At 44.2% G+C, this 27,050-nt stretch overlaps 1 protein-coding gene across 11 annotated transcripts in view; it reads right to left on the bottom strand.

Moving 5' to 3' along the window:
- Positions 1–27,050, bottom strand: part of LOC6738429 (RNA-binding protein Musashi homolog Rbp6) — a 175,273-nt gene that overhangs the window by 51,197 nt on the left and 97,026 nt on the right. For all 11 annotated transcript variants that reach the window (XM_016169359.3, XM_016169355.3, XM_016169357.3 and 8 more), the window contains one exon: positions 9,843–9,935. In XM_016169359.3, the coding sequence (XP_016032277.1) occupies positions 9,843–9,935 (93 nt within the window). The remainder of the gene's footprint in view (positions 1–9,842; positions 9,936–27,050) is intronic.

Here is a 27,050-nt window from a genome sequence, read left to right on the forward strand (position 1 = left end):
TGGTGAGGAAAGAGATAGAGATAGTGCGGGCGAAAGAGACGGGAAGAAAGCATAAAAAGTGGCGGCAAAATAAACAAACAAACGAGTTTTTGCTCCACTCTCTGTGAGAACGTAAGTTGCGGTTGCATCAAAACGAACCCAGGGCCAGAGGGAGATGGCAGATCGGCAGAGCGACAGAGAGGGCAGCAAAAAATAATAGCAAAATATCTAACCATGGGGAAAACGTGAAGGGGGGTGCTCAGGGAGCTCAAGCGGTTGGCAGAGATTAACTTTCGGGTCGCTCAAAGCGACCACAGCAAGTGCTTTACATTTAAAACACGGCAAATGGCCAAAGTGCGACAGAGAGGCAGGCGGTTAACGCAGTGAAAGGGACGGCAAATAGAGGACACAGATAGAGCTTGTTCGTGGACAGTCGGATGATGGTCACCGGCGTTGACAAAAGCGCATATGCGAAAGCCGCAAGCCGGCCAGATTAACAATTAGCTGGCATTTTAATTTATTTAATATTTATAAGCCAGCTAAATGGGAATTTAGATATGTATAAAAAAAGGAAATGCCAGCATAAATAAGCAGCAGGCGAGCCACATAAAAGACTCTTAAATAATGGCCCACGTTTTCTTATCGAGTGTGCCACACAGAAGAAAAGGAGCTTCTTTCTTTGCCACACTGGCCTTTAAGAGGATTTTTTAAGATTAAATTGGTTTTTTTTTTAATGTGTAGGAAGGGTACTCTTTATAATATAGCTCATTAATTTCAAATACCTATGCTAAGAAATTATTAAAAAATACTTAAATATTTTTTTTTATTTTAAGGAATTCATCATATTGTGCTAGTCAAATATCAATTTTATTTTTTACGGTGTTGTACCTTTTTGAAAACAGGCATCTTTATCTTTTTTATGTTTCGGACTTGAGGCCATTACGCATACGCCGCGTTTTCTGGGTTTATCAATGGCAAATCGATGGTTATTGCTTTATGGGCATTCGTGTAATGTGTGCTCCCCATCGGATCGAACATAACAAAATGCCTAACAAGCAGTGTGTGTGTTCCAGCCCTTGGCTAGCGAAAATGTTGTTGTTCTCCGTGTTGAATATTTATGTTTTCACGCAGCAGCCAAAAGCAAATAAACCAAACGAAACGAAACGAAATGAAACAACACCGAACCGAAATAAAACGAGGCAAGTTGAAACGAAATGAAATGAAATGGGGAGTTGGTGCAGAATAAAACATGGCAATGAATTATGATACATGTGTTTGCGACTCCAGTGGCCCAAAAAGCCAAAGCCCCAATGCCAAAGCAACAGCAGCGAAAAGGCAGTTAGCTGGAAGCACAGCCAGCACTCATTCATTTAAATGCCATTTTAAACTTAAATGAAAGTTTATGGCTTTTTATTTGCATTGTCGCATATGCTGGCCCATACGTAAATACATACATATGTACTCTGTATGTGTGGCTAAGGCTGTTGCTTGTTGCCTAGTAGATCAACACCCCCCGAAAATTGAGGCAAGTGCAACATACACATGGCAATCAGGCTCGAACACTGAAAGAAATTCGTAGTGCAGAAGTAAAAACTCTTTTCTAAGTATTATTTTATTTAATATTTCCTTTTGCTTACCTAATAATATTGTTTTTTTTCAAGGCTCGCTTTTTAATAAGTGTTCTTTGCATTCGTTTTGTCCAGTGTAGCTGCTTGTTTTATAGGAGCGACGTGAACACATATGCCACGCAAAACTCGACACTTTACATTTGCCATGGCAATAATTTATTTTTATTTTCGTTGTTTTGCCAGAAATTCGTTACCTGCCAGGACAGGACGGCATAAACGAGCCGAACCAAACAGAACAGAACAGAACAAAACAGAACAGAACAGAGCAGAACAGAACAGGTAACACGACATGGCAGGTGCAAAAGGCAACTGCGAACAAGCAACATTCAGACGGAGTGGCGTACATAAATCAAATTAATTTTGTAGGCGAGCCAACGTGCGCCATTTTGTGGCACCCTCTTGCTCGCACACGCTGCTCGCGACGCCGTCCCGCTCGCACACACAGCAATCACAAATCCTTGATGATGTTAAGGGGGCGGTGGGGTAAAGTGCGTTTTAATTGCAAAGATGCCGCCGCGTTTGGCATCGCGATTCCGAGGCTAATTAGGCGCACAATTGGCACGAAATAAAAAGCCAGAAAAACAAAGAAGCGTACGTGACTATCTCAAGCTGTCGATCCGCCATTGCCACGCCCCATCGTACCTCGGCCCGCCCCCAGAATGTGTGGCAATAAAACGTACATTTAAATTGTCACGAAGGGGGTGCGGGGTGGCAGTTTTGTTGGAGCGGGAAAGCGGAAAAGCGGGTAGGGGGCGGCAACCGCATCGCACGTGTAGCACACTCGTATTCGTATCATCAAATGAATATTCGCTTATTTGCATCTCTCTCGAGGTGGTAAAAGATACTCCATACCCCATTGTGCCATCCCACACACTTACACTGGAAGAAATCTCGTAGGAGATTTGGGATTTTAATGAAATAGAAACGCAAGGCGATTTGAAGTGTGTAGTATTTAAATAGAGCAAAAATTTATTACTTTTAAACTAGATTTTGTGTTCTAAAAGATTATACTTTAAAGTTTTAATACTTATCTCTAAAAAGATAATAGCTAATTATAAATAAAATACACAATCATTAATCTCTTATCTCTTATCTCTCAATCAATAATCTCTTAAATCTTTTAATAAGTAAAGAAAGGGGTCTTTCTAAATAATTTAACAAATTCTTTTGCTTTAGACAAATATTTCGAATATTTAAGTTCTTAGGCACAATAAATATTTGAATCTTGAATATTTAATCAACTTGCAAGTCCCAAAACTTTTTTCTCTCTGTACTCACAAGCAAATGAGTCTCAGCTGCTGTTTTTTTTTGTTTTTTTTTTATAGAAGAGTGTGCATGTGCGACTGCGGATTGATGGCAGTTGGGTGGCTGGCTGATGGCTGACAAAATGAGTTTTGCAGTTGCTTTCTTTTTGGCCGGGCGAAAAGGCACAACTGGGGGCAACGGTGGGTTAACCTTTGATTCAACAGCTGGCTTTTAAATTAAGATTTCGCCCGGCTGGCAGCTTTGCTGGGCGCCCCTTGTACAATTTCACCAGCTGGAAATGAGAAAAGTTGCCCGGTTGGCGAGCGAAGTTTTCCGCTGGCTGGCTGGCTGGCTGGCTGGCCGCTTGCAAATTTCTCCGTCTTGGCGAGTTGTTTGCCGAGAGTTTTTGGCCCGCACAACTTTGCTGCGACTGGTAAATACGGCGTTTTTGGGCGGTAGGAGAGAATCTAATTTCGAATGATTACGCCGCAGCCTCGTCAGGGAAAACTACTTCAAATGGGATTATGTTATTACTTGGCCTTGGTTCGCATGCAACCCTACATCTCCATTATGTACATATGTATGTATCTACATATGTATCTACATTTGCATCTTCATCTGCATCTCCATCTGTATCTGCAGCTGCATGGCCATCTAATGATATTGAATAAGCACTTGAAAAGCTCATATAAAGTAAACAATTGATTTCCATTACCCCGCCTGGAAAGCCAGAGGAGACTTAGCAACTTGGCATTTGCTTAGCCACCGTTTACTTGCACATTTTCCTAGTTTTTTTTTTGTTTTTTATCCCATTTTTAAGCATTTTTCCTGCCCACTTGGCTGGCGGATATCTGGATAGCAGTGTGTGTGAGAGCAGCCAGTTTCTTGCGAGTTATTTTCATATTTGTTTAAAGTCTATTTACCGCAAGTTGACAGTGAAATATGCGAAACTAGCGCGTAGCCAAATAAGTGCGACTGTTTCCGGTTACAACTGTGGCAATGCCAATGTCTTGCGGATAGCAGCAGGAGATTTTTCCTGGTCCGCAGCGCTTTTCCCTCCGACATTTGCTCACTCTCCACTCTCCGCTCCGCCGTGAGTTTTGCAGACTTTTCTCCCCTTCGTCAGAGTTGCCTGCATGTCATTGCGGTTTGTTTGTTTGCTTGACTTGCGCTCGGGTAAGGATTTCATGTGCTTGAGCCGCGCCGAAGGAAGGGGCGGGCCGGGGTAGGGGTTTTCCAGAGGGGCTTTCCTAGAGGGAGATGAGCCCGAACAGGACCAACCGCAGAGGCTCTGTATGTCTATGTGTGTGTTTGCGAGCCTGTCTGTGCGGGCTGCCTGCCTGTCCGCATGACAATTTGTTGTGCATGAAATCTGCTGCTGCCGCTGCTGCTGCTGCTCCTGCTGCTGGGTGCCCCATCCTGCGTCCTTCTTATTTCTGCTTACTGGTGCAACGTTTTTTGCGCAATTTGCCAAAGCCATGCCAGGCACGAAGCAGATATGCAGAGCAGCTCGGAGCAACCAGAAGGAAACCAGCGAACAGGACGAGCGGCAGCTCACGCTCCGACTACGATTCCGAATTCGAATCCGACCACAACTGCAGCTACACTGCGAGAAAATGCTAAGCTATAGCTGATATTTATACATAAAAAGAAGCCATTTGTAAGGATGTGAAAATGTATGTAACAGTATGCTTCGATTCCAGAATTCCAGATGAATCTAGGCAGTTAAGTAAGTTACTTGTAAGTAACTTAATGTAAGTTTTCATGGGAGCACATATTATTTCTCTCAGTGCCTGGCTGTAGCCACAGTTAAGCTCGGTCCGGGCAAATAGTCTGGGCTGTGTAAACAAACGGTTATCCCAGCCGAGTCGCTCGCTTGCAAGACATATTAGATTTCCCTTCGCCGCCATATCTCCCGATGTCTATGGCCAAAGCCTCGCTAGCAGAGTTAGTATGTAGTGTTAGTATGTAGTGGTAGTTTGTAGTGGTAGTTGTAGCTGAGCCTAACCACTGAGACGGAAGTAATGTGTCTATCAAAGCATTAACAACGAGCCCGGCCAACGAAACGAAACCAAAACGTCTTCGTTTCAAATAGAGTTTTTCGCATACCCTAATCGCATGGCGAAAAGGGTTGCATCGTATTGATTTCCCATCGGTTTTGGGCTCAACCCAAGATGAGGCTTTATGCTAGGGTATTCCGAACCCCAACCTCAATTGACAGCTATGAAAAATGTGTATTGCATTGTTTTAGATGAGGCTTACGGCACGGAGATGGACGGACGGATGGATGGATGGTACTTGTTTGCCAAATGCCTTTTGCATTAAACGCCTTTATGCCAAATTGAACACAATTAAATTAGTTGCGGCCAAGGGATTAAGGTGGAAATTGCCATCGTTGTTGTGGTTGTTCCTGCTGCTCTGCTCTCCTGTGTTTATGTATAACTAATTGGCTATGTAAATGGCAGCTGAGTGTTTGCCGTGTGTTTGTCGTGTGCGTGTGTTTGCGTTAGCTCGCTCACCCACACAAACGCATGCTGTTAATTACGAGTATAGGCAACCGCAGCTTATAGATGATTGAACCGGTTTAGAGTGGCTCCAAAGGTTATAGGGGGTGGCTAACTCCCCACCACTGCTTTTTAGTTCAGTTTGGGTCTGCTGTTTGTCAGGCGGGAGGGGGTTGGTGTTGCTGCGGCACATCATCCGCCCACATTGACATTTCGAGCAGCGTTGTCATGAAACCTTTTGCTAAGGATTATGCAAATCTGCCACTCATCGTGCACTCGCACTCACACACACTGACACACACACTCGCACAGAAACACTGGCGTGCCTTCATTTACATTTACATTCAGCTAGCTGAAGATTTGCGCATCATAATTTATGCCCCTCAAGCCCCACATTTCACCGAAAGAGACAGCTAGCCAGAAGGGAGCTGGAGCGAAAGAGAGAGGGCGAGACACTTCATTCAGAACGCCTCAAAAATTGCCCGCAGTTATGACAGTCAGGTGAGCTCCGACAGAATCAGGAGCAGCCAGGACTCACTCGGAGTCTTATTCACATCCACAGTTGTGCACTGCGAGAAATGATACTCTTGTTACTTAAAGTCTCTCAGTTTCATAAAAATATAGCTCTTTTAATGTCCTTTTCCTGTAAGCAAATCAAATTCATAACTTTTAATTTTTTTAACAAGCTTATTAAAGATATTGAAACAATTAAGTAAGGCAATTAAGTAATTCCTATTTAGCAATCAGTAATCATCATAAATTACATTTAATCGCATCGATTTCCCTATATTTATGTACTTATCCCAATTTGTTTAGATATTTATGTTGCATTTTATCAAACACATTTTTTGCCATTATGAAAGTTATTTAACACGCGTTGTAACAATATTGCTTTTCACACTAAATCTCGAGTGACCATTTGTTATTTTTCGCGACAGTGTGTTTTGCCGCTTGCCTTTCCATAATTAAATCATAAAAAATTGTTTTTTAATGAAATTAGTTGAAGTTTTTTTTTTTCTGCGCTGCTGTTTTCGTTTTGGCTTTGCTTTGCATGATTTGTCATAATTAATACCGAAGTGGGTGGGACACCGCAGGCGGATGGAAGGAGGTTTATCCGACATTTGAGTGGCCGCCTGGCCACCCAGCAGTGTTTCCCATTTCGCCCGGTAGATGGTGCACTTTTGGCCATTTGCCTCGGGGTCCCTGGCCCTCATAAAATGCTTATGAAAAGCGCTCAAAATTTACTAACCTTTTGCGGTGCGGTGCGAGGAAAATCTGCAAATGCAAACACCGTAAACACCTTTAAGAGCCAGTCCAAAGGAGACCGGACTTGGCTGCCACATCCTGATAGTTGGCCGGGCGCAATTTCCATGCGAAGGGACTTTACAAAATGTGTAGTTTATTTGCAATTTTTTAGCCAACGAGCTTTACGTTTCTGTTTTGATTCCCACACCCCTTTTTCCAGCCCCTCCGCATGTGGAATTTTCGTTATCGCCCAGCTTGCAGCAGCAGCAGCAGCAGCTGCATCAGTTGCAATAAAATCAGTGGCCAAAGGTTGCAGCATCTGAGGTCAGCTGGGTGGCACTTTTCCACTTTTCCACCGCCCAGTCCCTTTGCATGTGTGTGTGTGTGTTGGTGTTTGTTAAATAGAACATTTGCAGGGAAAACCTGCGCTGGAAAAATTTGAAATTCGCCCGTTGTGTTTTGCTTATCCTATTCGTTTTTTTCCCCTCAGTTCTAAGTTCTTTTGATTTGTTTTTGCATTTGGAAAATAGTTTTCCGATTTGCATTTAAAAGGGTATTTTTTGTGGCGCTTTAAGGGCCCTAGAAGGCCTACTGAAAAAACAGTATACATATATTGGACTTACAAAAGGTGTTGCAGATAAAAATATTTGAACATGAACGACGAAAATAAATGGCATAGATTTCGCACAGAAAATCAATACTTATTTGCTAAAATGAGCGTATAATTAACAAAGATTTTTTAAGGGCATCAGAAAGTGGCAACGCGAAATGAAAATGCAAATGCAGCTAAACAACAGCTATGAAAACATTTGAATATAGCACTCGAAGAGATACAATAAACTGGAAAAGCCTTTCGCAACAAAATGTTGTAAAAAGAATAGGTTTCCCTGGCAACACGAAATTGGCTGGCAGAGCTGCGTCATAAATTTCCATCTGCTGTATATATGCTTTAGATATATAGATATAGAATAGAACTGGGTAGCTATTGTTGTGGCTGCTATGGCGTATACGCATGCAACTATTAATCATATTGAATGGCGCGCCCCCGACTGGTCCGGCTAATCAATCTTGCCAGGAGCAATCTCTCCGCGCTCATCTCATCCAAAGCGGAAGAAAAATGGCCGCTAAAGTCATTAACGGCTCGCTGGTCACCTGCCGCCAAAAACATGGGGAAAAGTGTAGGAAAAGCCGGAGGAGGAGGTGGTTAAACTAAGCCGCCGCTTGCCGTTTGGCTATTTTGTTTATGAACCTGGCGAAAATCTATCTGCACACCGAACCGCTCTTCTCCCGCTTGGCGATTTTCCCCACCGCTTTTCCCAGCTGCCCAATGAGGCGGCAGGCAAAAGCCAAAGGGGATTAGTTGTAATCAATAACTTGGCCAGCAGGTGGAGGAGGGAAGACTACTGGTCTTGGGCTTCTGTTTTGTTTGCCTGTCGAAAGTTTCGCCGCACAGCTTATGGCCGGGCTTATACACTTGCAGCTAAGTTATTATTATAATTTCCTTTGCCAATGGCGGATTAATTGAAAAGTTTTCCATTAAGAACTCGCGCTTGGTTAAATCGCTCGCCGCCTTTTGTTTCACCTTTTCGAGTAAAGTATGTAATTCCAATATGTATTTAAGTATATATATATATATATATAGATTTGCGTGCCACATAGTATCTTCACTATTTGATCGTTATGGATTTTGACAGTTTCGCCGGGCACGATGAAAATTACTTAAAAGCATTTCGTTACCCAGCGCTGATTTGATTGATGGCCGTTTATGGCTGCTTTCCTCTCACTCGTCATTATATTCGCATTATCAAGTGCTATAGCTAAAGATATACATATATCTATATATATGTGTATATATATATAAAGGGGGCGGGGCAATGGAGCATTGCAAATGGCAGTTGACGTCTTGCGGCGCGGAGCTGACAAAAAGTTGCGCCAATTTATGTCAATTATCGGAAGCTTTACCTGCGGAGTTGAGTTTCATTTGGGTGGGGGGTTGGGTTTTCCGATGGGTTGCGGGAAATCGAGGAAATCGAGAAAATCGAAAATCCCCTCGAGAGCAGGCTGCGTAATTTGCTGGGGAAAACAAATAATGGCATTTTTAGCTGTTACCCGATACAGCTACTTGTTTTTTTGTTTTTCATCATTCAAATTTGTCACTGGGTGACTGGGAAATTCGATAATGTTTAAGGGAGGCTGGCATCCTTTTTTTTCCCCCAGCTAAGGGATATTGAATTGAAGTTTGAGTTATTGGGTTTAAATATTGGTTGGGCATTGAATTTCTTAACTGTACCTCGGGCTAATATGCTTTTAAGGTTTACTATAAATAACTTTGGGATTTTAATACAATACCATTTAATATTTTCCGTACACATTTTATCATTTTCACCTAGCTGCAACCATTTAATGCTTAAACTCTACTCCACATGTGTTATCCTCTTGAAAAAATCCCCCACCATCCGATAGCACATCGTTAATGAAAATCCGTGTTTGGGGATTTCTTTTTTTTTTTTTTTTGCACTTCGACAGGATCGAGAGAGTCGCTCATTAAAATCGGCGGCGGGAAGGCAGAAAAGCGTCTAGCAAATCGATTTTCGTTTAGTATCGTAATCAACAACACGGGATTTTGGTGCTCGTGCTAAAAATTTGTTTTTTGCGCTATAACAAGTCTGGCAAAGCCACCGTTTCGGCCTTTTGCCCAACATGGCTGAATGGAGAACTTAAAGAGCACTCGAACGGCACTCAGCCGCAAACACACACAGACACACACACTTGCAGCGGCACACTCGATATGCATACGTGTGTGTGTGTGTGTTTAAGTGGAGTTCTGTTTTAGGGGGCGGAGTGAAGTGGAGTCCTGAGCTTTGCAGTACTTGTCAAGATTGAATTTGGTTCGAATTTTTAGAGGTTTTTCCCGTTCGGTCGCTGGCTTCGTATTTCTTTTTTTTTTGGCGTTTTTATTGATCAAACAAAACATAGCAAGTGGCAGCCAGTGAAGGTGTCACTGCTTACGGCAAGAAAAAAAAAAGAAGAGAAATATATATATACAAATCTACATTGTATTTGGCTGGGGAAACACGCGCAGTGCGAATAGATTGCATGATTTGCTCCACTGCCTGTCATTCTGATTTTTTATGATTATTATTTTGCTTGATTTCGCTTAGCATTTTGGCATGTGACTGGCTTTCCCCCATTGAAATAGTTATGGATATATATACCGAGGAAAGCAATTCTCTTCACTTACCGGACCAAACTGTTCGAAGTAACTTTTGACATCCTCCAGTGTGGTGGGCGCCGAGAGGCCGCCCACAAAGATTTTCTTCGTTCTCGTCACCATCTGCAACAAATCCGGAAAGAATACGAAAAACGGGTTAATATATATGTGGCAGGGGAATAATGAGCGGAAAGGTTAAGTTGGGCGGTATTTAAATATGCATTTTATTCGGGACTTTACGCGGCTTTCTACAAAAGTTATGACCACCCCCCGCCTCCTCTGATGGCCGGGTGCTCGGGGACTTGAGGCTTCGACCTTCGACCCTCGCCCTCGTCCTGCCTCCTCTTAAGTTCCTGTAACTTATGGCCACCAACTTTCGCCATGAGTCGTTCGGCCATTTTGTGCATTTTATGTACTACATGCATGGCCCTTATTCTCTTTCTCTCGCCTGCAAGTGTGTGAGTGCAGTCTGTGTGTGTGTGTGTGCAGCTGGCATTTTTAAGCTGACAGTTTCAAGTGCCAACTTTACGCAGTTAGCGCTGCAGAAGCAGCAGCCGTCGAGCAGCCAGCTCCGAAAATGATGGCGAGACAAGGACGAGCAGGCAGCCTGAGGCTTGCATATGTAGCTGCACTCGCAGAAATGACTTTCGGCCTCAAGGATACAGCTCGCAAGTCAAGAAAACAACTCTCTCGGAAGATGCATAATTTAAGAAACAGTTCGCATCTGTATCTTAAGGCTTTAATTACCTAATTTGATCGATTAAATAAAAGTTCTATTTAATAATTTTCTAAATAGGTGTATCTTCTTTTATATATACTTTACATATTCGCTGTAAAAGCGAAGGAAACTTATCCCATCACGAATTTCCGCGCAGTGCATTTGTGCATGTGTGCGTTAGCTGCTGGCTGTCATGGTGTGCGCGTGTGCGTGTGTGTGTGTAGTGCAACGCCAGCCTTTTTAGCCAGCAGGCAAGCGTAAACTGTTAACGTTAAGTGACGGCAGTTAAGGCACAGTGGGCCCATCGCAGAGCCCCACCAATTTTAATTTGTATAATTTTTAAAAAATTACCCACAAGCTAAGTAAACCCCAGAGACCTCGGCTAAGTTCAGAGGCTGTCACGGTTGGCTGCGAAAATCCAAGGGGGCGTTGTTCTCGACAGGAGGATCAGCGGAGGAGCAGGAGGCGCTAGAGGAGCAAGAGGAGCAGTAGGAGCAGGAGGTGCGGGGCCCACGGTTCGAGGGACCCTCGAATAAACCGGATGAAGCTGATGACGCTGATTGCACTGACGCTTGCAAGCTGCAATTTATGAGCACGGCACAGACAACGGGGATGAAACCACCCCCAACCCCAAAGGCGCCCCGTTGTAAAGGGGGGTCTGGATGGCGATGTGGGATATGTCCGTTAAGGAAGCTAACGATATGTAACAGCGGTGCTGATGTTTCTGCAGTGCCAGCAGTAAAATTCATACAATGTCGTAAAATTAAAACACTTGTGCTGTCGCACTCACTCGCGCACATAGATACATAGGAGATAGTGGCATGGTGGTAGGGTGTTAGAGGGAGAGCGGCGGTGCGAGGGGAGGTTTAGATGTTACTACAAAGTTGGTCGTGCAGCTTTTGGCAAGGCAAATCGCTTTGGCCCAGAGTCCTGTCTTCTTGCTCAGCTCCTGGCTTCTGTTTTCGGTCTCCGTCTTCCTGTCGCTTTTAGTTTTTCCTCCTCCTGTTTTTCGTTTTTCCCTTTTCTTCCCTTTTTTTTTTGTTTGTTGTCTGTGCTGCACTTTAGCCAGGTTGAGTAAGCAGTGGGACTTGTGGTCGGTATGGGGTGGGGGTGGTTGGCTGCACTCCGCGGGCGTTCCCTCTAACAATTTGCAAGGGCAAAAAAGACCAGAAATCAAGTTGAGAGTGTGCTGCAAGAAAGTAACTGTAACAACATGACGTCCGAGACAACGTTGAACCCGCCACCATCACCCCATTAGGCCCGAATCACCCCCCTCGATGCACCGCCCAGGCGGCGGCTCATCATCACCAGCCTCAAAATGGGCACAGAAATTGCAGCGTTGTTAAAAAGCGATTCAAACTGCAGTGGCCAGCACTTTGAGTGTGGTCTGTTGCACTAACAGAAAATTAGTGTTGGATATCTTCAGTGATTTCCTGACACTTTAAAGGCATCAACTTCTAAACTTGGAAATAAGTGGAATTTTTTGGAACTTCAACTAGTAAATGTTAAGTTAGTGCGTTTCTCCAATGATCTAAATTATATATCTCAAGTCATCTATTACTTTAAGAGTTCTCCTCATATATAATATATAATATTATTATTTTAGTTTAAGAAGCTCAACACATTATCTATACTTAGAGGAGAATGTTCATCTATGGTTTACAAAACTGCTTTTTGCTGTGCATTTCCAGGCTGCCACTTAGCACAACGCACTTTGGGTGCACTAATCACTCCCCGAATGGAGCTACTTAAACTAATAAACTGGAGACGGGAGTTTGATTGCTCGGCCAATGTCGGCAATGTCATCATCAAATATAAATGAACCAGTTCGGGAACACGCCCAGTGCTGATAGCGCGGCATGAATCAAAAACAAAACACACCCAAAACCGAACCAAACGCGACCTCAAGACAAATACACACATGCGGCTGCGGGGGGAAACACGGATATTCGGGCTACAAGGATACGCAGATAGTCAGATACTCAGATACTCAGCTACTCGGATACAAATGGCACCACACACGCATACTAACGAAGTGACACGGCATTTTAACGGCCGCCGCAGCGGAGCACAGATTAGGAATGTCAATATTAGCCACAAGGACTGCGATGAGCCGCCGGATGTCCTGCGGGGATGGCGGTGGCCTGGGGTCGAGTGGGTGGGGCCGACAACTGGCACAATGTTTGGCCATGGCCATGTCTTTTTGGCCGGGTAATGCCGAAAATTTGACAAATGACGTCAGGAGTGGGCGTGATCAAGCGGTGGGCGTGCCAGCCAAATGGAGCGCGGGGTGGGGGGAAGGACACACGAAAGCGCAAGAGGGCGGAGCGGTTACAATGCAGTTGACAAGAAAGTCGCCCACTGGATGGATGTCTAATGTGGAACAGACGCGACAGGGACAACGAAACTGTTGTCCACTAAAAAGGAGTACATTTAAATAGAACACTTGTAATCTTAACCTGGAGGCTAGCGAAGAAATTACATACTATATTAACAAAAGCATTAATCAATTAGAAACACAATTTTATGACCATTGATTGGAAAATGGATTATCCAAAGCCTTAATCCAATTAATCCAATTGGCTGAATTTTGATTCAATTAAAAATAAGCACATATTTCTCTTTTACGATGTTGTTTTATTGTCTTAAAGGAGTTAAATTAAATTCCTTTTATTGCATTGCCATTTTAATCATTCAATTTAATCTATTTGCATGAGGACAAAAGATAACGCACAAACAAGCAAAATAAGCAGCAATCAATCAATTCAACACCTATTTTATTACTTAATAAAAAGATTTACGCCTTTCTTCTAGCTCTGTGGATTTTAATGAGGCGTAGCATATAAATAGGAAAATACAATAAAATCGACACTTTATCACGACCTTTCATCGATACGCAGGACGGTTGACAAGTCGCATGCATATTTCATTCTGACAGAGATGCTTTATCGATAGCCCCCGACTTATCCGGAATGTGCTCATCTTACTCGAGATTCCCGGGATGGGGTGGGCGGATGAAAAGCGATGCCGACATGGCCATCATCTCCATCATCTGAGGCGGGAAGCCGGCTGAGAAGCCGATGTCTGTTATGTTAGTGGGAAAGGCCAAATCAATTTAACACTTTCAACTAAATTATTCATTTTGCATAATAATTTTCAAATCTGTCAAAAATGTACACACACACACAGATACACAGGATTTTCGAGGCGTCTGCACTTTCACACGCTCCGCTCAGGAGGGGGCGTGGCGCTTTCGGGGCGTTTGCGGAACGCTTCCCAAAAAGCACTCAAATAATTCCCGGGCGTAAGCTAAACCAGCGCAAAGTTGCCGAGAGCTCACAACAATGGCAAACGGAAATTGGGGTATGGGGGTTTTCTCTGCCAGGCAATGAAATCGAGGGGTTGTTCTTGCGGGCAGCTGCGGGGAATGGCGGGGGAAACAGGATAGGGGTTTGGGAAAATGGAAAACCCTTTAACCGTGCGTAGGCTCCGTCGCCGTCGCCGTCCGCCAAGCGTCGCAAATTCTGTTAAGCGAAAATTTCATCAACGGCGCAGAATTTTCATTCGCCATTCAGACTTTTGCCCCACCTGCCCTGCTCCACTCCACTCCACTCCTCTCCCCTCTCCTCCTTCACCATCGCCATCGTTCGTTGTCAAAATGAAAGGAAAATGTCTCATAAATCCTTTTAATATTAAATGAGCTCGTTCTACGCGACAGGCTCGGCCCAACCCGCGAAAAGCGTAAGGGAAAATGGTGGAAATTCGGGCAACGCACACACTTAAAATTATGTGGCTAATGGGAGCAACTTGCCTGGAAATTGCGCGCGGAACTGCGGAGATATCTCGAATCGGCGACACATGTTCAGCGGGAAAAGCATGGAAATGCGGGGAAAAGCGGCGGAAAAACCAAGGGACCGGGGCACTCTGCCAATTGTCATTAAATGTAATTTTTAAACCTGTTAGCGCATGTGTGCCATAAAATGTGAGGTTAAAAAGGGTTTTTCTTTCGGGCCTCCCTAGGATGTCCTTTTTTCTGTGCGCTGCCATTTGGTTTTATTGTGAAATTAGTCGGCAAAAGCGGGTTTATTAAAGTTTACCCCGAAATTCCTGATGCGTTGCCTGAATTTTGAGCCTGGGCGGGCGAAGGGTTAAGGGGTGATTTTCAACGACAACAATTTGTAACATTTGCCGCACTTCCCGCAAGAATTTTACCCGCCGGGGGTTTGGATGGACGAACAGAAAAAAAAAACGACATAGCTGGAAAACGGGATTGGTTGTAACCCACTCGAAAAAAGAGCTCCCAACATCATTCAAAGTGACAAATTATCCATGCAAATTTTATACAAAATAAAAGGGGGGAGGCCCACAAAACGCCCGCCGCCGTGGGAAAAAGTGTTGCATACTTATGAGTGTTGGCAAAGAGCTCCGGCATGAAATGTGAGCATTGATAGAAAGTTTGACAAATGCCAAAGGATGCCATTTCAGGATAAGAGCCATGACGGCGATGGAGCAAAATATATGTAGGCTGCTTATTCAAGCATTATCTTTGTTCATTTCCTTTTACACTTTGCGAAATGAAGTGAATGATTCTGCCGCTTATTCCGTTGGAGTTTTTATTTAGATTGAACCTTGTATTTGGTTGGAAATTTCAAGAGCTACTTATCACTGATGATAAATGGTAATTGCATGCTGAACTTTGCTGTGATATTAGGCAATATGAGGTATAGGATTATTACTAAAGAATATACTTCATAGTTTCAAAATTTATATTTTCTCATCAAAGTATTAAATTAAATTATTCCAAAAAATCTATGTTCTTGCAGTGCACGCTTGTAGTTATGTATAATTCAATATGCTCCATCAATGCCGAGTTTTGGGTTCTCGGCTTTTTGTTTTTGTCTGGCTTTCAATTAAAATGACCATAATCACACACAGTCACAGACAGGACTCACCCACACCCTCAACCACGTACACAGTCACTCTCTCACACACACACATGTGACCCTGATCCCAGTGCGTTGAGCCCAAACAAAATTTGTGCAATTTCCGTTACTAATACTTTTTGGTCAATTTCCTTCGAATTTGCTTGGCCAGTCGATCCGGCTGGACAAAAAGCGTTCGTCTTCCTTGTTGATTTATTGCCCTGACAGAAGGAAGTCCCATCCTCCGGTCGGTCCTTAATTTCGTTGATATTTATGCGGCAAATGTCCCTGCGAACGTAGCCAATAAACACGTTCCTGCTGTCACTGACAAGGGATAATGGGCCTGGTTCATAGAGAAATCAGCATTTGAATATGCCCCAGGGACGAGGATTGAGAGTCCGAGAGTGAGGAGCGCTTTTCAAAGCGAATGCAAATTCCGAGCAAAGTCCTGCTTTTTTGTCCGGCTTTAACTTGTAAATCAAATGAAATATATGGCCGGCACATAAATACATTTTCGTAGATTGATGTCGAAGAGTTAAGTTCCACAACCGAACTGAAACGATCCGAGCTGAGCTGAGCTGAGTTGGCATTTTAATGAGCTCCATAATGCGAGGAGGCAACAAAACTAAAATGGCGCATCGCTCACAAATTGGCGGCGAGTGGGTGGCAAAAAGGATGGCAAAGGCCAGAGCAAGCGAGTCAGTCCTGGCAAGTCACCTTATTTATGCATAACAATAATGAATATTATACAACAAGCCCGAAATGTAATTCTGTGTAATTAATTATTAATTTATGCGCATACATTTAACTCACACGCATTGTCGTCGACAGCAGGAGCAAAGGCAATGGCAGGACCAGGACACATGTGTGCGTCTCCGTCTCAATCCCTTCGCATTCCCCTCTCTCTCTCTCTGCAAATGTTCGAGTGTGTGAGTGTGTTTGGCATTGGCATCCTGGCACAATGGCGGCTGGCGGATACGGAAACTGTTTTGCTGCCGTTGATGCCGATGCCATAGAGAAGCCCCGGCCATTGTAGTTGCCGATGCCAGGCTTACCCATTAATTGGTGCTATTTATGGCTTGATTGGTTTTAAACTTATACAAGATTGCATTCAAATGTACCCTGCATGGCAATATTTGCCATTTATGCAAATATTTATATAATCATCTTTGTAAAGGACTGCCTTGTTTACTCCAAAATTTTATAGCTATTTGATTTAAATTTATCTTTTCAAGCTATAAGTTTTTTATCATGCTAATCATTTTAAGTTTACTGGAATTTGTATAATTTTTAATTTTCCGTCTTTTATCTTTATTTATTCCAAACTTTAATTATGTTAAGTAGTTTTACCCAGGGCATATCCTGTTCGAGCTTGCCACCTGCATATCCTTTAATGCCGCTGCTGCTGCTGCTGCACTAACGACTAACGACCAACAAAGTCGTTCCTGATGCTGGTCGCATGTTGCTGCCCCTGTCGTTCTAATGTTAAGTTGAATTGTCATTAAAATTGTCGTCCATAATTTCGACATTAAATACACACACAGGCGGGCACACACACACACACAACAAGCTAAACCTGCTGCCGAGCGCGCTATATATATATGTATGTATGTGTGTGGCATAGATGTAAATTGTGCGGCTGGCCCCTCGACGTATGCAACACTTTTGGCTTGGCGAGCAGAGCATAAATGCTTGCCTCTGCTTAAGCAGATGTGTGAGTGAGAGTGCGCCTGCTGTGTGTGTGTTTGTGTATGTGTGTGCGGAGCGTGGTTAAAAAGTGCCAACGCAGCATGTTTTCAACATTGTTTAAATTTATATGGTAGACAAGCGAGCACACACACTTCGGCACACTCGGCGGACGTGGATGGGACACCCAGGACAGCCGCAACTTGTGCTTAAAGTTTTAAATTTGCATAACACAGCAAGGGAGCAAGAAGTGTAGAGCATGGAGCATGGAGTCAAGGAGGGTCAGTCGAGGACATTCTACTACTGGCTCTCTTACGTAATTGCCGGGCTCATAAACTCCAGGACCAATCATCATTAGGCGCTCGGTCATTACATAATTATCGCAATCACAACTTGCAGGTAATTGAAATTGTGTGTGGTGTCCATTCGGAGTCAATTTCGATAAAGTTTCCCTCAAATCCGATTCCGGTCCGTATACTGGCGGCTTCCATTTAACGCTAATCACTTGCAGTCACACACAGCGAACTCGAAACTCACTTTGAGCCAAATAATTTGTCTTTCTATTTCCGTTTAATGGCCGCAGGGCAGACGAGGGGTGTTGGGCAAAACCTTTCTTGCTTTCCGGCGTTATAGATTGTTTTTGGCCAAGGTCAAAAGCGGGCCACTCGGGGCGGGCTAGGTGACGGTTTTGCTTAATTAGAACATTCATTAATCAAATCAAAACCATTTGCCACCCCGGGCTTAGGCCTAGTCGGGCCAGGGCAGGCCAGGAAAAACCAGGCCAGACAATGAGGAAAAGCGCTCGGCGAAAGCGAAAAAAGGAAACTTTTGGCAAATGGCGAATGGCGGCCAGGCACGCACAGGGCCCAGAAGAACTGGCTAAAAGGAGGAGAGTGGCAAATAAATTCGGTCGCACAGAAAAACGACAAGCGGCATAACAAAGCGCACAGATTCGGCAAAAAGGACGCAAAATAACGGAGCCACAGGATGAGCCAACGTAATACAACAAAGGACGAGAAACGGAAAAATGCGACCATTAAAACACATTTGTATATCTATTTTTGGGGCGAAACAAGCTCAACCTCAAACTTCAGAGCGGCGGGCGGTCCGCGAATGCCACAAAATCCCGGAGCCCCGGAACTCCGGAACCCCAAAAAAAAACCCGAAACTCTAACCGAAACCGAAAGATACAGAAACGGCGAAATGGAAGACCAACAATGGCCAGCACACACAAATACTTAAAACTACTTTAATTTATGGCACACGCATTTCTGCGTTTAGCTCAGCCCCTTTTCCGTTCATTTCCGTTACTATTCATGAGAGTGGGGTTTTTCCGACGGGGGTCGGAGGTCAAAGCAATCAGTCAGCAAACAACATGGCTTTGAGCCCTGCCTTTAGTCGCTCTTTCAAAGGATACGCTCTCTAATAAGTCGCCCAAAGAAACGCACCAATTCAAAGGCATCTCGAGGCGAGTGTTGCGAGTTTTCCTCCATTTCCATCAAATTTATATGTGCACATATGACCCCCAACCAGTTATCAGCGTACGTGGCTGAGATTTGGCTGGGAAATTAATGAGAAATCATAAATCAGGAGATAATTGGAGAGCCCTGGCGGCCTTTTCTTTTCTCTTTTTCGGCGGCTCTGGCGGTTTACAAAGTCAAAGCGATATCGTCAGTCACTGGGCTTCCCTTCACTGCAGTCAGTTGCACCCACTTCAGCGCCCAGATGCACTAAGAATAAAATTCTGATTATTATTCAAGTTGATGTATTAGATCTGATCTATTTCAAAAGGATATCCCATTTAGCAGACACATTATTCCAAAGACACATAGTTTGTTTTAATGAGAAAATTATAAAAGACAGCTTGATCCTGTTTTTCAATGTTTTTTTCTCCGTGTACGCCCCTTTTCTGGCTTTTCTGCCAACTGCTGAGTGGGTAAATTATGCATAAGCGCACTACCAGCCACATTATGACGAGGCAGGCGGACGTCTGATGCAGAACGCAGCTGCCTGGATTATATATGAGTGGTTTGGGTATGGGGGCGAAAAGGTGAGCGGAAAGGGGTGAGTAGAGAAGGGGGGATGGATCAGGAAAGGGGGCTGGCAACTCACTTGTCAACGTGCTCATCACATTTCTTCCCAACCAAACGAAACGAAACGCAACCGCCCAAACCACCCAGTTTGCCGTTTATGCGCACCAAGGCAAACAAACAGCAAAATATTTGTATGCTAAGCCAAACACATGCGACGGCGAAGCCCCACAATGCCACGCCCCCCGCTCCAGCTGCCAACAGACGCCCCCATTTCAGAGAGTCAGCCCAACGCGGCTCAAGTATTTTGCATTGCTAAGCAGAAATTATAAATCAGGGCAATTGTTGAAGATTTGCAGCCCGCACAACTAAACGGGATGGCAGGCGAAGGCGAATGAGAACCGGAATGAAAATGGGAAATGGGAACGCCGGGCGGGGAGGGGAAGGTGGAGCGGTAAGGGGGGGTGGGAAATGAGGGGTCCTGGGATTGCGGCACGCACGCCTCGCTGGTTTCCCGGTACATGGCCGCTTCTGCTGTTTCTGCTGCTGCTGTTGTTGACTAACTGACTGGCTAAGTGACTGACTGACTCTCGCTTTGCTGTCTGTCCTGCACTCGAATAAAAGTATCCATCTAAACATAAACAAAATTGGTAGTAAAACACAACATGATAAAATGCAGAATGTTGACAATAAATAAGTATTGTATACATAAATAGATTTACATTGTGTAACGAATATTCCATTTATTTGTCCATAACTTAAAGCTAAAAAAGATGAAATAATTCTATTTCAGATTGGCAACTTTTATGTAATAGTTTCCGGCTATGAACATGATTTTAAGACATGCATTTATTTCCTTGAAAATTCGTGTTGCTTGCAGTCAACAAACTGAAATGAAATTCAGAAGAAGCAGCTATGAATGTTTTGCCGAGTGTTTTTCGGGCCTCGCGTCTGATGAACGTGCACAGGCAGTCAAATATTTTGCAAGGACGAACGTGGAAAAATAAATAAAAAATTCCCACAAAAATGAATTTAACGAATATGAACGCAGACGCGGGACGAGACGAGACGTGAGGTGAGGTGGGCAGCGGATTGGTGGAGCCGGAGAACTGAAATCATAATTTAATTTAACGTATTTTTCGTTGCCAAAAGACAAGACGGGAATCACACACACACTCACAGATACACACATACACTTGAACAGGGAAGAGCGACAAAAACAACAGATGGCAGGATGGCGGAATGGGTAGAGATTGGGATTCAGAGAGTCACAATCAGCGGCAGGAACAGAAGTCCTGCTGCCAGACGGGCTAAAAGCAGCGGAAATAACACGCTCCGCAGCGCCGTTTAAAAGTGTAAAAGCCGTCAAGAAAAAGCTGGAAAAAAAACTAGCAAGAGAAAAAAAATGTAGCAGGCAGCTGAAGGAAACAGTCGCGAGTTTTTCCAGTCGCCTCGGTCATGGTATGAGTCACCTTGGTAATAGAATCGCAGCGCGTTTTGCCTGGATTTTAATTTTAGTAATGGAAGACAATGGCAGACAGCGGAGATGTGGAGAGACAAATAAGCTTAGCCAGCAATGCAGCATCCCGACTAGAGTAAAGATGATAAGGCGGAGGGCAGAGCGGCAAGATTTCGCCAGATTTATTGCGCCACGTTGCAGTTTGAAGTTGTCGAGACAAATAAATCTATCCGCAGCGCAGAGGGCACATTTACACATGATTGTTATTATTTAATGCTGTTATTGTAGCCGCTGCTGCTGCTGCTGTTGCTGTCATGCGGTTTTTTAAACGATTTTTATTAGTGGAAAGGAAAAGCGGAAAACGGAAATAACAGCCACGCGCCGTAAAGTAGACAACACATTCCGAACACACTGCTTTCTCCGGCCGCTACCCACTTTCCCCGATTTCTGCAGCACTTTCCGGGCACGACATGCAATAAATGCATTTTGCATGGTGTGCACGTAAATGACCGCCGACGATTTAAATTGTTACGCTGTGGCCGGCCGAGCGTTGTCTGCCATCAAAATGCATTACGTATACGCAATAAAAATTACGTATACGCCACCGAGTGTGTGCGTCGCACGGGGGAGTGACTGCATTTTATGCGTGCCGCGCATTATCATTTAACATTTCCGGTCCCGTTCAGTTCGGTGCGGTTCGGCACGGTTCACAGGGTCTTATTTGGGTGGCTGTAACAATTGGCTAAATAGTTTATTGTGTGCGCGAGTTTGGAATGATGGCAGGGGCCATCGATTGATTGGCAATTGAAATGCGCGCAGAGCGTATGGGCGGGAGTAAATCATGGTGAATTATGCAATTATAACGATCATCTGGGATTAAATAGGTAATTGATTTTTCAGCATGCCTTTTAAATCACTCCGTGCCCTTTTCATGCGCATCCATTCCTTTTCCATCTCAATTTCTAGTGCGCAGACATTTGGGTAAATATTTACCCTACTTTCGTTACCTTTTCGCATTTCATCATCGCTCGACTAAAAAATTGCAGTCGTTCGGCTCTGTCAACTAATCATACAGAAAGCATTTCGCCCGCAACCCAAAAAACCGTCAGTTGACCAAGCTGCACGGGCACAATAATTTTGTAAATTATTGCGCATACGCCGCGTGTGTTTGTCAACGCAAAATAAAAACGTCAGAGCGAAAACTTGTAAGCATATTTCCCTCTGGGGATCGCCGCGGTTCATCCCGAGCTTGAGCCAAAGCCCCAGCTCATTTCCAGCTCAAATAAGCGTAAGTAAATTTGTAAGACAAACAAACAGGGGGACAAGAAAAACAGAGACCTGCTGTTGACGACGCCACCAGCAGCAGCAGCAGGTGGAGCACTGGAGTGGGCCAGCTGCAGGTGGACAGGTGTACTGATGCCCGGCCAGCCCTCGAGGAGAGTCTGGCCTGTGTCGCTCATCAGGAGCACCTCTCCACCTCGCACCAGCTACCCAGCTCTCAGGCTCCAAAGCCAAGTCAGTCCAAACAGCTCCGGGCGCCAGAGAAAGACAGAGAAAAATGAATAGCCGAGGAGCCTCTGGTCCGGGGCAATATTCATTCCGGTGGCAAACAAACACGCAGAAGCAACAATGGTCACAACAGCACAGCACACAGGGAAAAAAGGAAAAGTCCGGAATGGAAAACTGGGGACAGTTAAGTCTCATCTTTAATTAAATCTAATGGAAAGTTTAAGAGGTTGGACAAGCAGTAAAAGACAGATGTGAAACATATCTTCGGGTGTAGTTTCGGGATATCAATTGCAGTCTGTTTAAAGCTGGTTTTTAAAAAGAAGTTAAAATAAAAAATATTAATAAATTTCAGCCTAATTTGTTTCAATTTTTCAATATCAAGCATATTCTAAACTAATATAGCAGATATCATAACGATTAACATTTAATAATCATATTAATAACATAATACATTTATTTTATTATTGTTTATTCAAAAGCATCAATCAATTGAAAATTCATCTAGGTTTATTCATATACGATTTTGAAAGGAACTTCCTTCAATTTAACTTTTAAAAGTTCAATCTTGATGAACTAATGTAATCCAAACGAATGGGATTTCCCGAGAAGTCCTTGGTTTTTTGCTCACTGCAGTAGACAACAACAATAAGCTCACTAACGCCTCGGACGCTGCCATTTGTGGCACGCCCCGCCCACCGCCGCCCACTAACCCAGCGCCCCCTCAAGTTAGTTGATGAACTTCGTGTTCAAGTTGTAGCACAAGAGTTGACGCCTCGCAGCCAAAAACTGCGACTGCTGCTGTTGATGGCCTCGCATCTGGATGGGCGGATGCTGGGCGGAAAATGGGCGATGGGATGGGGCATGGGATAGAGGAAAAGCGGGGGAAAAGCCGCCGCCAGCTGTAACACTGATAGCAATTCCAAGAGACAACAACGGGCGCCGTGAAAACTCCTGAGCAGCTCTTTGCTTTTCGTGAGTTTTTGTTTTTCTTTTAGTTTATTTTACTTTCGTGTGCCGTGGCGGCGTCGGCATCTTCACTTTGGTTTGATTTTATTATGTTTTTCTTTGGGACCGCACTGGCCCCCATTTTCCAACCCACTGCCCCGCCCCCCCTGGGCAACCCAATTTTCCCTGGCCACATGCTGCCAAGAGTTCTCTTTACTTGTATTTGACTTGGACTCGGCGACCTTTGGAGAGGTTGAGCAGGTTGAAAAACAGCAGAAGCGGCAAAAGCAGCAGCATCCCGAGCCCCGTTACAATATCAAGTTAATTGTTTGAAATAAGTGTTGGCCCACGCCCACCCAGCGCTTTACTTTTTCACCCTGATTTTCCACTTTCCACAAGGCCCCGTTTGTTTTATCTTGTTGCTGATGTTGCGGTTTCTTTTGTGCCGCCTTTGGAAACTACCCACATTTATAGTGTTGTGGTCGAAGCTTCTCGCTTTTCCTCAGCTGGTTGTCAACGCCAGCCACAGCCCCAAGTTTCCCCTGTTTTTCCCCCCAAAATTTTCTCCCCTTCCCCCTCATTTTTCCACCCTTCTGGTGTTTTTCAACTTTTTCGTATTCGCATCTCTGTGCCTTATTTTACTTTGACTGACTCTCGCCACGGAGTCTCAATGTTTGGAGTGCACTTTACCCGGCCAACTTGAAATGAATCTAATAACTTGGCCGACACACACAGACACACATAGATTGGTAGCAAAAACAATGCCCTGAATATACTTTTTTTTTTTGGGGAAGGGTGGAGAAAAGATTGTTGAAAAGCGGATTTTGTTTTGCAAGTTGCTCGAGTGCTTCGGCGGTTTCTTTTCCACTCCACACTTTCCGCATTGTTCGCTGGCAATTCAAATATTTTACTTGAGGAATTTCCCGATCCCAAGCCGAACCGGTTATAAGTTTGCAGCCCTCCAATGTTAACAGCTCTATTAGTTCAATTTATTTGTCTGGCATGAAGGGCATGGGAATGGGCATGGGCATGGGCATGGGTGAGGGAAAAACAACAATTTTCCGGGCACCGAAACGGAGAAACCCCAGTGACATTGCCAAAGACAAAAGTGGGCGGGGCGCAGGAATTCAGCTTGATTGTGTTTGCAATTTCATAAAATAACAATTCGCCAGCGCCTTGGCATCTTTCATCCTTGTTATTGGCGCCCTGATTGCCGCCGGCGGTTGTCGCTTTTCCTGGCTTTTCCGCAGGATTCAAGTGGAATGGAATGCGTTCGTAAATAGCTGGCAAGGTGTGGGCCCGGCATCCGACTGCTCCATCTCCATCCGCATCCGCATCTCCATCTCCACCTCCCCAACGCAATATTCATCACCATTCCCATCCCAATCCCCATCCCCAGTACCCATTGCAGGACCCAAATACGATGGTGGAAAGTCAGGTTCCCGCTGCTGGGGCATGCCAAATTCAATTCACACAAAATACCCGTAATTCAACACCCCACGGATGGAGATGAATATGCCACTCCACTGACTGATTGCTTTTGCCTCCAAAACAAACTCCCCCAGGGCGCATTGAAATGAGTTAAACCAAAGCTGCCAGCCGCTCAAGTTTTCCTCGTTTTCCACGATTTTCCTCAATTTTGTTCGCCTTCCTGCGATGACTTTCCCATGTCTGAGATTTCAGCAGCACAGCAGCGACATCTCAAGCGACTCGTTGACATATTTGTATTGTATTCAATCGATGAATTTCTGCAGCTTCTTCGCCGCATGGCCCATAAGGGAAAATGACTTATTTTGCTTACGCACACATTGAACAAGTCCTCAAGCAGCAGCTTGCCATCCCGCCATCCTGCCATCCTGCCATCCAAGTATCCTGGCATCCTGTGCGGACTTGATTGCTCTCCCGCTTTTCCATTCCTTCGCATTCTGCCCCACTCCTTTTACTATACACGGCAAGATTTTGTATACAATTGAGATTGTTTAAAACTCGATTCATATGTTATTAACAAGTTTTCAATTTCATATATTAAACCTTTCATTATTAATAAATATTTTCTTTTAAATTGTAAATTATAAACTATCGCATCTTGAAAAATCATTATATTTATTTTTACTTTCATTCTATCATTTCTTATTTTACCTCATTCTCAAAGTTTTAATGCCTTTTGTCTATCCAGTGCTAAGCTATTAATATCAAAAGGAGTTCTATTTTCTTTTCCCGCTTGTGTATGCATTGACATTCGTCTTGTTTCGGCTCCTGTTCCATTTTCCAGCGGAAAAGTTTGCGCTACACATTTTTTACTTGGCTGACTGTCGACATTCGCGTTGATATTAAAATTTTAATAAACCCCTGCACGTTGACTGGGGGAATCTTCAGCTGGTCCTTCTTTTTGAGCAGCTCCTGCTGGTGCTCCTTCCCTTGCCCCCCTTTTTTCCTTTTGCTCCCCCGCCGTTTTCCGCGCTTTTCCCAGCTTGTTGCACTTGACGGAAACGCGTCAGTTGGGCGCGCTCACATTTCCCCCACCACTTGCCCCCACCCAGCAGCTCCCAATTGGTTTGGCACAACGCACATTTTCATGCGGCGACGAGACGAAAAACGAAAACGCCATAATGCTGGAATTGCCATATACACACACACACACTTGCGTACTTGTACACTGGGGGCCCAGCTGGCTGATGGCAATGATTTCTTTTGGCTCCACGTGAAACATGTTGATAAATCAAATCCCAGGCCCCAGTCAATGCCAATGCCAATTTGGTTGACAATTGCTTTCTTTTTTTTGGTTTTTCCCGCATGAATGACAGCTAATTGCTGGACGGGGGGATTTTTTTTTGGGCTCTGCTCACCACTTTGAAAAACTACAGCAAGCTGCAACTTTAAGCCCTTTTCAAAAAGCTGGCCAACTGAACAGGCTTCCGTGTCAGGCAAAAGCCAGACATTTGTAATCCATGTACTAGCTGTCTCCGGAATTGGCTTTGCGGCATCGGACAATTCAGAGAAAGGCCGGCTGAAGCCCTAAGCGCGTTGCCCGGAATGAAATCAAATAAAATAGTTAGTAAATAATAAAACAGACGAGCAGCACTGGATTCCGGGCATTCGACGAGGATTTTCGAGTGGAATAGGGACTTTTAATGCCCGCTTAGGCTGGCGCTTTCCACTTGCCGCTTTTATGGCCAATGGCAATAGACGAAAATTTTATTATAGAAAACGTCTTTGGGCTTTGAGCCGCTGGCAGTCAACAAACCATTAAACTCAAGTGTTTACCACAAGCCCAAGTCACTAGACACAAATCTAAAATGGCAGTTAGACAACTCGAGCGATGTGGGACAGCGGCTAATGTGGTTACCAGACTAGGCTCCTAGGTGAGCTAAGTCCCGAGGAGTCCTCGATCTTGGGGCTAAGTGCTTCGAGCTGAGCAATTTGAGTGCTTGATGGCGAATTTATTGCCAAACAGACGCTTATGGTTTAAACTGCGCATCTTTATGGCTTAAAGCAAGCCAGTAGTTACAAATTCTGCAGTGGGAGTGTTCTGCATAGCAAAGATACCATATCTTTTGGGGCTTTAAAAGCCCCAGTTAATATTATTAATATTGTTGTAACACGAACAGCAATTTATGAAGTATTTCCGTATTTCAATGTAGCCATCAATGGCTTTTTCATCAGCTCAAAATGAAGCCATTGGCCGCTTAAAACATTCATGAACCAAAAAAGTTGATGGCAACACGGACTGCTCATCAGAACTTCTAACCAAGTTGAAACCGCACTATAAATATATTTCAACTTATTTATGACCACTTTTCGATGAGGGCTTATTCGCGTTTACAGCCGGGTTGTAAAATTTATGAGCCAAGGGGTCAGAGGTCCTGGATCAGGATCAGCTCAACGGAGCAGAGAGACACGCGAATTTCGATGCCGCGTTTATTTTCCTGGTGCGTAATTATTTTTATGACATTTTCCCCTGCCATTTTT

The sequence above is a fragment of the Drosophila simulans genome, chromosome 3L, assembly GCF_016746395.2.
Source record: "Drosophila simulans strain w501 chromosome 3L, Prin_Dsim_3.1, whole genome shotgun sequence".
Taxonomy (NCBI): Eukaryota; Metazoa; Arthropoda; class Insecta; order Diptera; family Drosophilidae; genus Drosophila; species Drosophila simulans.